General features: G+C 31.4%; 1 protein-coding gene across 1 annotated transcript; it reads left to right on the top strand.

The window, feature by feature from the left end:
* The first annotated feature begins 8,173 nt into the window (after positions 1–8,173).
* On the top strand, positions 8,174–9,055 carry LOC133792072 (protein FAR1-RELATED SEQUENCE 9-like). Its single transcript, XM_062229980.1, has one exon. The coding sequence runs from the start codon at positions 8,174–8,176 to the stop codon at positions 9,053–9,055; it is 882 nt and encodes a 293-aa protein (XP_062085964.1).
* The last annotated feature ends 4,696 nt before the right edge of the window (positions 9,056–13,751 follow it).

Genomic DNA, 13,751 nt, shown 5'->3' with positions numbered 1-13,751 from the left:
TTTGTACTAAATTAAAAATAAAATTGTGGGATTTTTTATATGTTTTAAGACCATGAAATAATTATTTATTAACTAATTTTTTTAGTGAAAATATAATGTTTTAGAGGAAATTAATTTGTATTATAAATTATAATATTACTAACAGTATACCTGAAGTTCAAATAGTAATGATAGAGTAGAGGACCCATGACCTCAATAATTGTGACATTGGGTCCTTATAGACATTGTGAAAAGATTGACTTGTCCCATCAAATCAATCCATGTGTAGAAGGGTTCACATTACTATTTTATAAATACAATATTATAATATGAAAAAAATGTGTTGTATTATCTTTTTATTTTTTTAAATAAAACAATATTTCATCATGTGTCATTTACGCGCACCACGAAATCCCACTGCCCAAAAAAATTTATTTATTATTTATAACATCAATGGTCACATTTTCCCAAGAAGAAAACGTGTTTTACTTGTGGAGGGAATATTTGAGAGGTTTAGAATTTTTTTTGGGAAATTTCAAAGACTATATAAAAAATAATACCGTCCTCATATTGTCTCAATTTGTTTGAAATTGTTAGCCAAGAAAATTGAAAAATGAGGAGCCCAAATAACCCCTCTACTAATGATGAAATGTCTGTGTTCATAGGTGGAAGGGGTTCAGAGAGTTATTCTAGTTCTGACAATGGCGAGGATGAGTTTGATGATCCAATACTCTCGAATCCTTGTGAAAAATGCAGCCCATCAATTGAGGGGATCAACTAATCCAACAACATTCGGCACAAAATCATCAAATTGGCAAAACAAGTGGTAGAAAAATATAATGCTGCAGCAAACGAGATGACCACCTTATCAGCAGTCATTCAGGAGATGGAGAGGAAGCTCGACGCACTCGCTTGTATTGTAGAGGCTATCAATAATACACTGGAAGGGTGATACCTGTACTCAGGTAGTTCCACTTATGTTCCTTCAATTAGATGTCTTTCTACTTTATTTTTTAATGTTCAAGCACCTCAATGTTATGTTTGTAATTTTATTTTTAATTGTTGTACTGTAAACTGTTGTTATATTTTTTTAATTTAACATGTGACATTCAAAATGCATAATGGTTTTTATTGATGTCTGATATTTATGTTATTTTGTTGAACATTGAATTGAAGGGAAATTAATCGATAAATGGGGCAGAATAAGTTTTTCTGTTCTAAACGTAGAAAGGAAATTAATACCCATTTCTGAGGGTAGTGTGTTAATCAATGTCTAATTAGTTGTTTCAAACCTAAAACAAATATTAAATATAACCATAACCGCCTGAAGGATTTGACTATTAAACATAACCAAGACGAAAGTGGGTAGCAAAATGTTACATTTGAAGTGACCTTTCAGATAATATAAAATCATTGAATTTTTTAATAGATTCTTATACTCGAAGTGACAATTCAAGGAGGGTAGTTGTATAATTATTTGTCCTTTATAGGGTGGGGTCCGGCATGGCGTCTTATAGTGTGCATTTTGACATTTTTTTAATATATTTATTTGTTGTGGGAGGGTACACGTGAATGAGTTGGGAAGGGAACCTGATAACTTTTATAACTTGATATTATATGTGTTTACTTAGAAATAAACTTGTTTGTAAATATGGACGAATTAAGATAATGAAATCTCACACTTTAAATTCCCCTCTCTAAGAGCACTCCCAATGAGTGCTCTACTCTATCATTTAAAATACCTCCTCAAAACACACTTTTTTTTCTATTTTACCTCTAAGTTTTACATTACACCATACATCAGATTCTCTATTTTTTTTTCCTATATCATTTAAATATTATTAATTTTATGATTTTATTAATTTTAAATATTTTCTATCACTTTCAATAATATCTCTATTTCTTACAATAATATTTATATATCTTTTAATACTTGCAATATTTATTTATGCATAATGTCAAATATAATAATATTTTATTTTTAATTAATCCAAATTTATAAAATAAGCTAAAATATATTTTTCTTCCAACATTTAAATATTTTATTTTTTATTGATTTCAAATATTTATCTAACTATTGATAATATTATTATATATCTTCATATTTACATTAATATTTATTTCAAATATTTATATAACTAAAGATATTGAAAGATTTGTTATACAAAAATATATGGTAGAGAGAAAATATATATATTAGAGTATATATATAAAAAAAAGAAAAAAAATTACAATTTAAATAAATTAATCATAACTAATTTTTGGCTGTGTTTCTAGTTTCAATTAATATAAAATAACTAAAGAAAGACATTTAAATAAAAAAATGGAAGTAGAGCTTGAAGGAGACAAGGAGAGAGAGAAAGTATGAGAAATTAATAAAAAAATAATTTAGAGTATGAACAGTATGTTATAAATGTAGTGTAGTACTGTAGCAAAGTTAAAACATTTATGTGATGGAGCTCTTTTTTTGACCGGTTCTCTATTGAGACTGCTCTAAATCGGTGTTGTATTATAAAGATGATTTGGAGGGGTAGACTACTTGTCAAAATATAAAATGTGATTATTTACACGTATGAGTGGTCAAGTTTCAATGTCTGCATGCCGTGTAATCAAAATGAGTTCACATGTGTTGGTAATAATTACAATGAGTTGATATGTGTTTTGATTTATTTTAATTTTCTGGAAAAGCATACCTACTCCAAAACTTTTGTAATCTGCAATGTCACATTTCCTTCCCAAATGAGGTAAGGCCTATAAATGGAGCATTCATTAGCCATTTACAACTCATATTTTCCAAGAGTCTAGAGAAATCTCTCAAACAAACGAAGAAGAAAATTGTTTTAATATTCAACCAATGGACCATAATTGCACTGAAAATTGTCCAAACCAACCACACTACCATGCCCTACCCGCCCCTTCCCATAACGACCCTCTATGTGGAGTATCCCAGCAAGTGGCCAAGCAATATGAGGAAGTTGTCATGGTGAATGATACAGTATCCGTCTTAGCAAGCACAGTCTTGGGCTGCGATTTAGATATGGAGTCCCAATACAAAGATGTTAAGATAATTGTGAAGAAGCTAGAGAAAAGGCTCCGTGACATGGAGACAAATATCCACACTTTGGTGGAATTATTGTCACAACTATTTAGGGGATGAACTACACAACCATTACTTCATTATGTTTAGTTATTTTTATAATATGTTTTAGACTTTTAAATTATATATGTTTCAAGCTTTATTTATATTTTCTGAACTTTGTTTTTTTTTTTTGGGTTATTTTTATGTTTTGTTTAGTGGAATTTCAAGATTGTGAGAAAAATAAAAGTTGTTCTACATGAACTTATTTCTTATATAGTTAAAAAATTGCAGTATTACAAAAATATTGGAATATATTAAATAACTAACACAATTAATGTTCAGTTAACAAATAAGAAAATCGATCTTTCAAGGAGGGTAGAAAGGTAATAATTTTGTTTATCATATTTTTATAATCCAGTGATGTAGATTGTTGGAACTATGCAGGTGAGTGGCAATCTCTATAGTAACTATTAGATAATTTGTAAAATATTAAATGCTATTTCTGACGGTACTGTAGTTGTTACTATTTACTTATTTTTTTTCTTCATGATATTTACTTCTCAACCTCATTTGTTGGTTACCCGTGTGATCCTACTATTTCACCTTTTTAGAATGTATGATAGTTCCATGAATCAATCATATTAATGGAGCTAAAAAAATTAAAATAATATTAAGAGTTTTGTATTTAATTTTTTTTTTGTGAAAAATTTCCACGTCCACAATGAACACAAACGAATTTTTTTTTGGGTTCTACCAGACACGATATGTTTACTTTTAGGGTGTACCAGTTGTGGGAAAGACACATAAATGGTAACATTCCATAAAAGTATGACCTGTCCCATTTACATTGGTAGTGGCTCATTTATGTATGTCGCCTACCCTAAAGTTGGGTGACGAGGTGGGGCCAACGACCCAAGACCACTGCGTATGCGTATGGTGGGATCCACTGCCCCAACACCTTCTCTTCTTCCTCTTCTGACTGCTCCTTCTTGCTCTGCCTCTAGTCTCACTCACAATCACAATCCCAATCTCACTATAGAAAAATAAAATCATGGCCCCACCAAATCGGCTTAGCTCATTCAAGGGGCAACACCTCCTTCCTTCTCATTGGTCCTTGCAACAGGTTACAAATAAGATTGCATAAACTTCTAAATTATAGTTAAACATTTATATAATTGTTAATTTCAACCATAATACCATCATAGGAAAAAAATAATTAGTTATTGAATATATAATTAAGCATAAATATTTAATAACTCTTTGGCAATAAATATATCGTTTAATTTATTGAAAATGTGACTAAAAATTATTTTTTATAAATTAGAATATATCAAAATTTTAGCCGTTATAAAATAATTTTTAATTATTAGTAGTGAATAATAAGACCACAATAGAAAATAATTATTTTTATTAAAACATGTTATGAATGTATCTAAAAATAAAATGTTAATTTAGATTGTCATGTCAATGAATGAGGACAAAATCTTTTACACTATACTCAGTTTGGTGGTTCTTATATTTGGTGGGTCCACAGAATTCAATGTCCAATGGATTGTCATGCCACCTAATTTACAATGGACAAAATCTCATTCATGTCAATGAATGAGGAAAAAATCTTTTACGCTATACTCAGTTTGGTGGTTCTTATATTTGGTGGGTCCACAGAATTCAATGTCGAATGGGCTGTCATGACACCTAATTTACTATTGAAACTATTGGCAGAATAGTTTGTGAACAGTACTTTCTATGCCGTGGCCTTACATTTTCAGGGTCCACTTAATTTAATGTGACATGACAGACACATTTTACTATTGAAAGTATGGGTCAAATAGTATGTGAATAATACTTGGTGACTAATAAAAATCAGACTACACGAAATGAACACCTATATAATGGATGGTTGGTATAGTGCATTTATTAGTTAGAGATTTATGCATAAACCACCAAGAAGACAACTTTTCCCCCTGAAATTAATTATGTCATCCGGAGAATGTGGTACTCCAAACAGTGCATGCCTGATGCATTGCGGGAGCCCGGGATCGTCAAGGATGAAGGCTTCATCAATGTCGACTAAATCCAAACATGTTTCTGTTAAGGTGTTAATTTTTCTAATTGCACTACTCTTAAGGATAAGTTGTATGAAGAGAGGAGGCTCAGGAATACAGCCTATAGACTTTCTAAGGAAGCAAGAGACCTCCTACTTGATTTGTCAGATTTGATCTACAAATTAACAAAGACAACCAATCTTGCAAATGAGCACATGAAAGGTTTTGAAACGGTGGTCGAGAACATGAACAATCAATTGAGTATGGCTGCATGTTTGAACTTGGACAATGTTGATTGATCCGACAACTATTACCAGACAATGAAGCCCACATCAACCCATTTTCACTATGTTAAGTATTTTTAATTTGTATTTGCTGGAGTCTTAACTCAGATAACCTTACTTGGTCTCTTAGGTTATTTAGTGTTTCAATATGTTGGGGTTGAATTAAAAATACCATGTAGTATGGATATTAAATGATTGTGTGTAATTGTACGAAAATGTCATTATGACAAACTTTGTGGTGATGTGGTTAGTTTCTAGATTTTAGTAAAGTTGACTATTTTACATTATAAAATATGTTGAATGGATTTATTGTTTTAACTATTGTAAGTCACAAGAAACCACTAGTCCACAACACAAAGTTTACAAATTAAATCAAGTAACAACCAAAATTAGAGGATAAACATACATGGCAAAATAAGGGTCAATTGTTTAATAAAATATTTTCATTAGAAACATATATTTCAGGTGGCCCAAAACATCAATTGGGCCTCGTTAAAAAAGGTGTACACTTTATGCAACATTAAATGTCCCAATAAATATGTCTACCTAATAACTTGCTTGGATAAAAACATGTATCCCCCAACTTTAAAATTTAACCAACAGCACATTTTGTGGTCACAATTGAATAGAATATAACAAAATCTGGAGGATATGCCAAGTTCACCTTCAAAAGTTTCAGTGCACGAATCTCCTTGAACAAGGTGAGCATAATCTTTATTTTATTCTCCTCAATCAAACTAAATTTATATTGACACTATTTTAATTTGAGTATGTCTCCTATTTTATGTGGGAACCAAATAGGGGCTATAATTAAAGTAATAGAAACTGACCATATTTTTAAACAATAATTTCATGACTCAAAGTTTGTACACATGCACATATGTAACTTTCAAGGTTGTCATAAACAATCACTTAGTTTAGATGTCAAATTTTAATTTAGTTAAAAAAATCGTTTTATTATTAATTTAAATTCTTTTTTATTTTCAAAGGAAACTTGTGTTAAGTCTATTAATGCCCACATTCCCTCATCATTAGAAATTCTTCCAATATATTGACTAGCTCATTTTACTGGTCCTATTGTTTAATCTCCTCAATATCCATGGAAGGCCCAAATAAATCTTACACTTGAAAATGCATTGGCCTTTATTATTTACGTTCACATTTCCTTTAATTTGGGTATGTCTCCCATTTTCTATGGGAACCAAATAAGGAAAAATTATAATAATAAGAATTTTCTTCCATTATGAAAATCCATTTTCACATTTGTGCCATGTTTTTACACACCTTTGCAATATCAAGATTTTCACCAATATCGACTGATTTTACATGTCAAATTGTATGTATAATGGGCTATGAAAAACATACAATAACTCTATTCATAATATATTGCCTAATTTTTTTTTTCCCAGATTTAACTTAAATATGGATGAGGTAGGAAGTTTGCAAGAAACATCAAATTGGGAAAATATACTACAATCTTTGGGGATTGAGAAACTCGTAAATGATATTGAGACAGAGGATGTCCAGGGAAAGGTCTTGGAGTCCCTTGAAGAGTGGGAGGATTTTTACTACACATACTCTTTGTGGGTAGGCTTCAGCGTCCGCAAAGCAGATGTACGGAAAAAAAAATGGGAACATCACCATGAGAAAATGGGTATGTTCAAAAGAAGGTTTCTGCAAACACATGGAAATTGACAAGGCCGGTGGGAGCAAATGAAAAACATCTATTACTAGGTCTGGTTGCCAAGCTAATTTTTGAGTCGTAATGATGGGCGATGAGGGTCCATGGATTTGCAAGGAATTCCAACCTCTGCACAACCATGACAAGGCAACATTAGATGAGTTGCGATTTCTGAGATCAAACCGTTCCGTGTCAGAATCCCTAGTTGCTCAAGTGAGGTCAATGAACCAAATTGGGATAAGAACTTCACACATCATCTCCCACATGGCAATGTAGTCTGGTGGGTACGAAAGAATGCCTTGCCAGCTATGAGACGTTTACAACAAGGTCGCCCATGTCAAAAGAAAAGAGAAAAGATGTACAGATTCAGATGGTGCTTTGGGATATTTGGATTGTCTGTCAAAGAGGGATCCAAATTTCTTCATTCAATATCAATGTGACGTGGACAACAGATTGGGGAACCTATTCTGGGCGGACGGATATTCTCGACGGGATTTCGTCGCATTCGGTGAGGTTATTGGATTTGACACAACATATATGACAAACAAATATAATAAACCCTTGAAAATTATTTTGGGCGTCAATCATCATTTCAAGACCTGCATATTTGGAATGGCACTGCTTAACTCCGAGGATGAGCAAACTTACTTTTGGTTGCTTGACAAATTTATTGAATGCCACAATCATGTAACACCAAAGGTTGTGGTGACAGATGGAGATGGAGCTATCAAAAATGCTGTCTTGAAGTACTTCCCAAATGCAACTCATCGGTTGTGTGCATGGCACCTATGTACCAACGCTTTAAAAATTTCAAAAGACCCCCCGATTCTTACAAGGATTTCAAGATGTCATGTACAACTATTACACAACAGAGGAATTCATGCAAAAATGGGGGGAATTAATACACAATTTTGACCTCCATTCTAGCCAATGGTGCACCAACACTTATCACAGTCATCGTTCATGGGCAGAGACATACCTAAGAGGGAAATTTGTCGTCGTTTTGCGGACCAACCAAAGATGTGAGTCCATGAATTCAAGTATTAAAAAATTTCTACATGCAAGTTATAGTCTCCGTGAATTCGTTACCTCGATTGACGTTGCTATGACAAAGTTGAGGCACGTCGAGAGAGAAGATGATTACAATAGTCGACACAGTAGTCCTCCAATACGAGGTCCCAAAAATGCTCTTAAGACGTACCATGAGATGTGTGCCAAATTATACACTAGAAATATGTACTATAAAGTGGCTAATCAAATCAAAGCGGAACATGTGTACTTTGTCAACAATTGTGAAGACAACGGTGAATCATTCTCCTACAGTTTATCAAAGTTCCAACACGAGGATAGAGTGTACAACGTTCATTACCACCCACAAGAGGAGACATTCACCTGTCACTGCTTGCTTTTTGAGACAGACGGCTATCCGTGTAGACATATTTGGGCCGTAATGAAATACCGTCATATAAAGATAGTACCACAGTCTCTCCTGCTGAAACGGTGGAGTAAGAATGCAAAAGCAGACCTCCCCCTCGAACTAAAGCAACACTCCACAAAAAAGCAACAGTTATTTGAAATGGCTAGGCAGGCATCCCTCGCTTTGTATACAAACTTGTTGAGCTATTACACTTCCAAGTCTGAGCAATCTTACACCAAAGCAAAACAAGAAGTGGCAACACTAACTGCAATGTTCAAGGATGCAGTTCCATTGGAATCAAACACCGGTGACAACGACTCGGGACGATATCAAACCTATCAAGAAAATGAAAACATTACCAGGGACCCAACACCTTGTAGAACTAAAGGATCCACCTATGCAAGAAACAATAGGGACAATGTTTCGATAGATATGTCGGATGGAGCCATTAAAACTAAAAGGAAGTGTTCGAACTGTTATTCTGCAGACCACAATCGAAGAACATGCCCTCAGCTGGTCGGTCTACCGCTTCCTCACAGTCAACAACCCTCACCAAGTAAGAGAGCTTAGTATTCGGTTAAATTCGACGAATCTAGATGACCATCGAACTTTATGACAGAATGATAGTGCAAATTGACTAAGTGTCTATTTTCATAGGCTTTCTGTCCTACTTAACAATTAAAGTGTTTTGTAATGGTTTAGGTGGCTGAATTAGTATAACAATTGCATTAATGTAAGTGAATTCAAATTGTAGCTAAATAGTAGATTTGTTTCAATGGTAAAAAAATATTGATTATGGCAGTTCAATCATATTTGTAATGTTTTAGAAAGGTAGATTAATGATAATCAAATGACCAATCCTAAATATACGTTCCTTTTTTAGTGACGCTTCACTCTAATTGATAAAATTAGATAGCAAATTGACTGTAATCGTGTTCTTCTCTTTCTCTTCATTATATACCATGCGTATCACTATTATTGAAATTGCATTAATTGTACATTAAAGAGTAAATTAGTAAAAATAGTCATCTTCACAATTAAAATGAAGGATTACACAATATGAAATCATTACACTTGCTTAATCATATTGTGTAGATTCGAGCCTTCTATCTATACTTACGAGATTTTAATAGTAAGTAACTTTGTTAGCTTTTTTAATTGATTGCTTAAAGTATATATGCTTCTCACCAAATAGGCATAAAATCATTCAAACCATGTTTAAAGCATACTATTAATATGAATTAGGTAATTAATTAGGATAAGAAAACAAAAAAAATTCATTGTTAATGAAACTCACCAAACTTGTTTATTACTATTACAAATTTACCAATATTATTCTATTAAGTAAACTAATAATATTGTTATCTTTATCGTTAATTAGGATAAAAAAAGGGCTTTTTTCATTAATACTTATATACAAAAGTTTTAATGCAAAAATACGGTAATTAAAGAATTCATTCATTAATATATTCCTTTAAGATGTTTTGCAAAAATACGATTTGCACAATAGTACACCTTTGAAGTAAGTATTACAAACAATGTGAATCTTGTTCTAATTTGAAAGTGAATAAAGCATAGTCAAACATGGGTATATGTAGTATGTTTTGTTATTATTAATTTTTTTTTTAGATTCCATGCCACATGAGTACCATGTTGTAGTGCACCAATTTTTTTTTTTTTAGATTATTTATATTTTTGTGAATTATTTTATTTAAATGTTAAGTGTGATGAATTGTTTTATTTAAATGTTGTTGTTTTATTTAATTGTTGTTTGTTTTATTTGATTGTTTATTATTTTATTTAATTGTTAGAATTGTTTGATATAATCTTTTGAATTTAAATTTGTTAATTGTTTGTTTGGTTAATTAATTTAATAAGTGAATAATTGTGTAACATGTTTATTTTACTATTAGTGTTACATTTTAAATAAGTGTGACAATTGAGGTAATTATGTGAGTTATGGTTGAATGCACTAAGATGCATGGTAGATAGTGATGCACTCTAGTGTTTTAGTGTGTGCTAGTACATGGTAATAAGGTGCACATGTGTGGATTTTCTACACATTTTATAATTGCCTTTTATTTGATATTTTTGTGTAGTTTTATTTAATTGTTAGAAAAATAAATAAAATGGAAGAAAAGGGCAAGTAGGTGGCGTGAAGGATATTAGGGGATTGATTGATATTTTTTCCATTTTTCTTTTAAGAGAATAAAGTTAAATTGGAAGATGATAGCTATTATGGGTAAGAGAATTTTGACATTTTATTCAATTAAAATACTCTTTATTGTAAGGGATTTGTAGGCTGAATTAGGTGAGTGGATTGGGAAACTTACCATTTATTTTGGTGAGGCTTTATGAGGGAATTATGATTAAAAGGAAAAAAAATAAGGAAGAGAGGCCATTTTGCAAGCTTGTGCCGTGACCTAGAGAGAGAATAGAGAGAGAGAGGGTGGCAAGCTAGAGAGAGAGAAAGGAAGGGCTGCCATATTTTTCTAGAGAAGAAGAAGAAGAAAAGAAAGAGAAGGAGAAGAAGAAGAAGAGGGTTTCGAACCCTAGGTAAGAATCTATCAACTAGTGTTTCACATATGTGCATTTGGATCTTCCCCTCTTCTCTAATCTAAGGTTGATTTTGTGGTTTCTTTCTTTGGGTGTATGGTGTTTGGAAATCATCTATAGGTGACAAGAGGTTTTCTTGCTATTGTGTTCTTAATTTTACAATCAAGAGAGGTAATGGTCTTTCTTAGCCTATATATTGGGTTTGATGGGTTTATCTTTGAGGTTTTTGATGGTGATGCTAATGGTTGATTATTGTAGGATTGATGATTATGATTTGTATATTTTTTAGAATATGAATTGTTTAAAAAGGGTTCATGGGTATGATTGAGGGAATGGATTTGATAGGGTTTATAATGAGGATATATGTTATGTTTATATTTCTATGATTATCTTTTTAATCCTTGATTTATGTAAAATGGTAAATGACGATTTTAGAAATATGATAAGGAATATGTTAGGATTGTTATAAGGCATGTTCATGAGATATGGTGTTATGAATTTATGTATGTTATTGCCATTGTTATTGTTGTTGGATTTCATGTGTAGATTCAATGGAATAGAAAAATTGGTTTTATAAGATTTCATGTGAATATGTTAGTAATATTCTTAGAATCATGTATATAATAAAAGTATGATGAGATTTTGGACATGTATGATTTTATGTGAAATTTTTGGGATAAAAGATGAATCTCATGAGAAATTAAGCTTGCTGATTTTTGTAAATAATTGGGTAAAAGTTTGATAAAAAGATGATTTGCATGCATAAGTAATGTCCTTGATGTTATGTTACTTTTATGAAATTAAAAAGGGGATTTTAAGTCCCATTAAAATGATATTTTACTCAAATAATTACCTACATAATTTTTATTGAATTTTTGTGAAAATATGAGCTTTTAAATTGAATATGGTGATTTTTAATGATAAAAATAGTTGCTGGAATTTTTGTAAGAAAATATGAAGTGAGTTTCACTAAAATGAATTTGATGAGTTTTTTGAACAAATTATTTTTCCTAAGTTATGGTAATATTGAAAAATGGTATTTTTAATGGTATGAATGCATATTTTGATAAGTTATGATTTTCCTTTATTTTGATTGAGAAAAATATTTAGATTCTATTTATTTGTGATTTTTGAAGAAAATAAATGGTGGCTGAAAGTTTGTTCTAAAAAGGTTAAAAAATTGTTATTTAATTGTCACATATGGATTTTTGTTACATAAAACTAAGTCTTAAATAATTTAAATAAAAATGTATTTTCCACACTTAAAAATATATTTTTCTCACCTCATTTATGTAACACAATGATAAAATTTATTTTTCTAAAGAAACATATTAAAAATAGGCATTTTAATTAAATCCAAGCTTTTTGGTTAATTCTTTGTAATTTGAGATTAATGAATGAAATTTGTCACATATTTTATTTTTAAGCTAAATCAAATTATTTTATAAAATAAAATAAAGTTTTGAGAAATTTAATCAACTTAGAAATTTTAAGAAAAATAAAGCATGTAATATGTCTATTGATTTTAAAATAATAAAAGTAAGAAATGTAGAATTATCGTTGTTGAAAACGTCTCTATTACGCAATGTTCCCATGTATGCATGTTACATGAAACTCCACTTTTACGTCCAAAATTATGTTTATTATTCAACTATGTGGTTTTTATAAAACGATCATGCTAGTAAAATGGGTAAAACGAGCATTATTCTTTTATGGCGATAATTGCATGTTTTGTGTAACTGTTATTATGTGTGCATGGCCCATGCACACATGAGTTGTATGGAAGGGCAAAATATTAATTTTATGAACCTAAGAAATGTTATTTTGATTATGATATAGGCTCGTTGAAAGATTGTGAAATTTCTTAGCTTGGACCTGAGGTAAGGAAGTTAGATAGATTCTATGATTTTATGCTATGAATGGTAAGACTGTTAAGTGAATAAATTGTTATGAATTATGAATGCCATAACGTGATGATATGTTGAATGTGATATGTGTATGGATGTTAGATACATCAAACCAGTTACGATGCCAGATACATCAAACAGATTATGATGTTAGATACATCAAACAGATTACGATGTCAGATACATCGAACGAGTTACTAAGGACATTGAGACGTAACTCCTAGGGCGGACGCGCCGAGGTTATTCAAGGACCAGTGATCTCCTGTTTACGTCATAGGGTGACATGGACAACTAGCAATCCATGCTCATCATGTATGCTGTATGTTTGTGATATGAAGATATGTTACGATTATGTTATGATATGATGATATGTTACGATATACCATGATGTTTTAGATGAACGTTAGTGTTTGTTTTTGTTTTATTCTTACTTGCTTATTTGTTTGTACTTCCTTACTGGGCTTTTAGCTCACCCCTTTACTTTCCTTCCAGGTAGCAAATAGGATTTCTTTATGGCACCCGTGGTGAAGTGAGGAGTTCTTTCATCATGGGGTGTATGGCGTGGGGTAATCCTATGGACGGAAAAACGATCAACGTAGAACGCCATTTAAATTATGTTTTGTTTTTAAGAGACTTTCCTAAATTATCAGTGGGACTCAGTTATTTAATTTTTGGTTTCTTTGAACTTTGCATAACAATCTATGTTTTATTTTAAAACTTATGGCGCCAACTTGCATGGTTTTAAACAAGTCCCCCTGAGACTTTGATAATGAATGGTATTCTTTTATAAACTATGTTATGCG

The sequence above is a fragment of the Humulus lupulus genome, chromosome 7 (genome assembly GCF_963169125.1).
Source record: "Humulus lupulus chromosome 7, drHumLupu1.1, whole genome shotgun sequence".
NCBI classification, from domain to species: Eukaryota; Viridiplantae; Streptophyta; class Magnoliopsida; order Rosales; family Cannabaceae; genus Humulus; species Humulus lupulus.
This window is presented reverse-complemented; position numbering and strand designations above follow the sequence as displayed.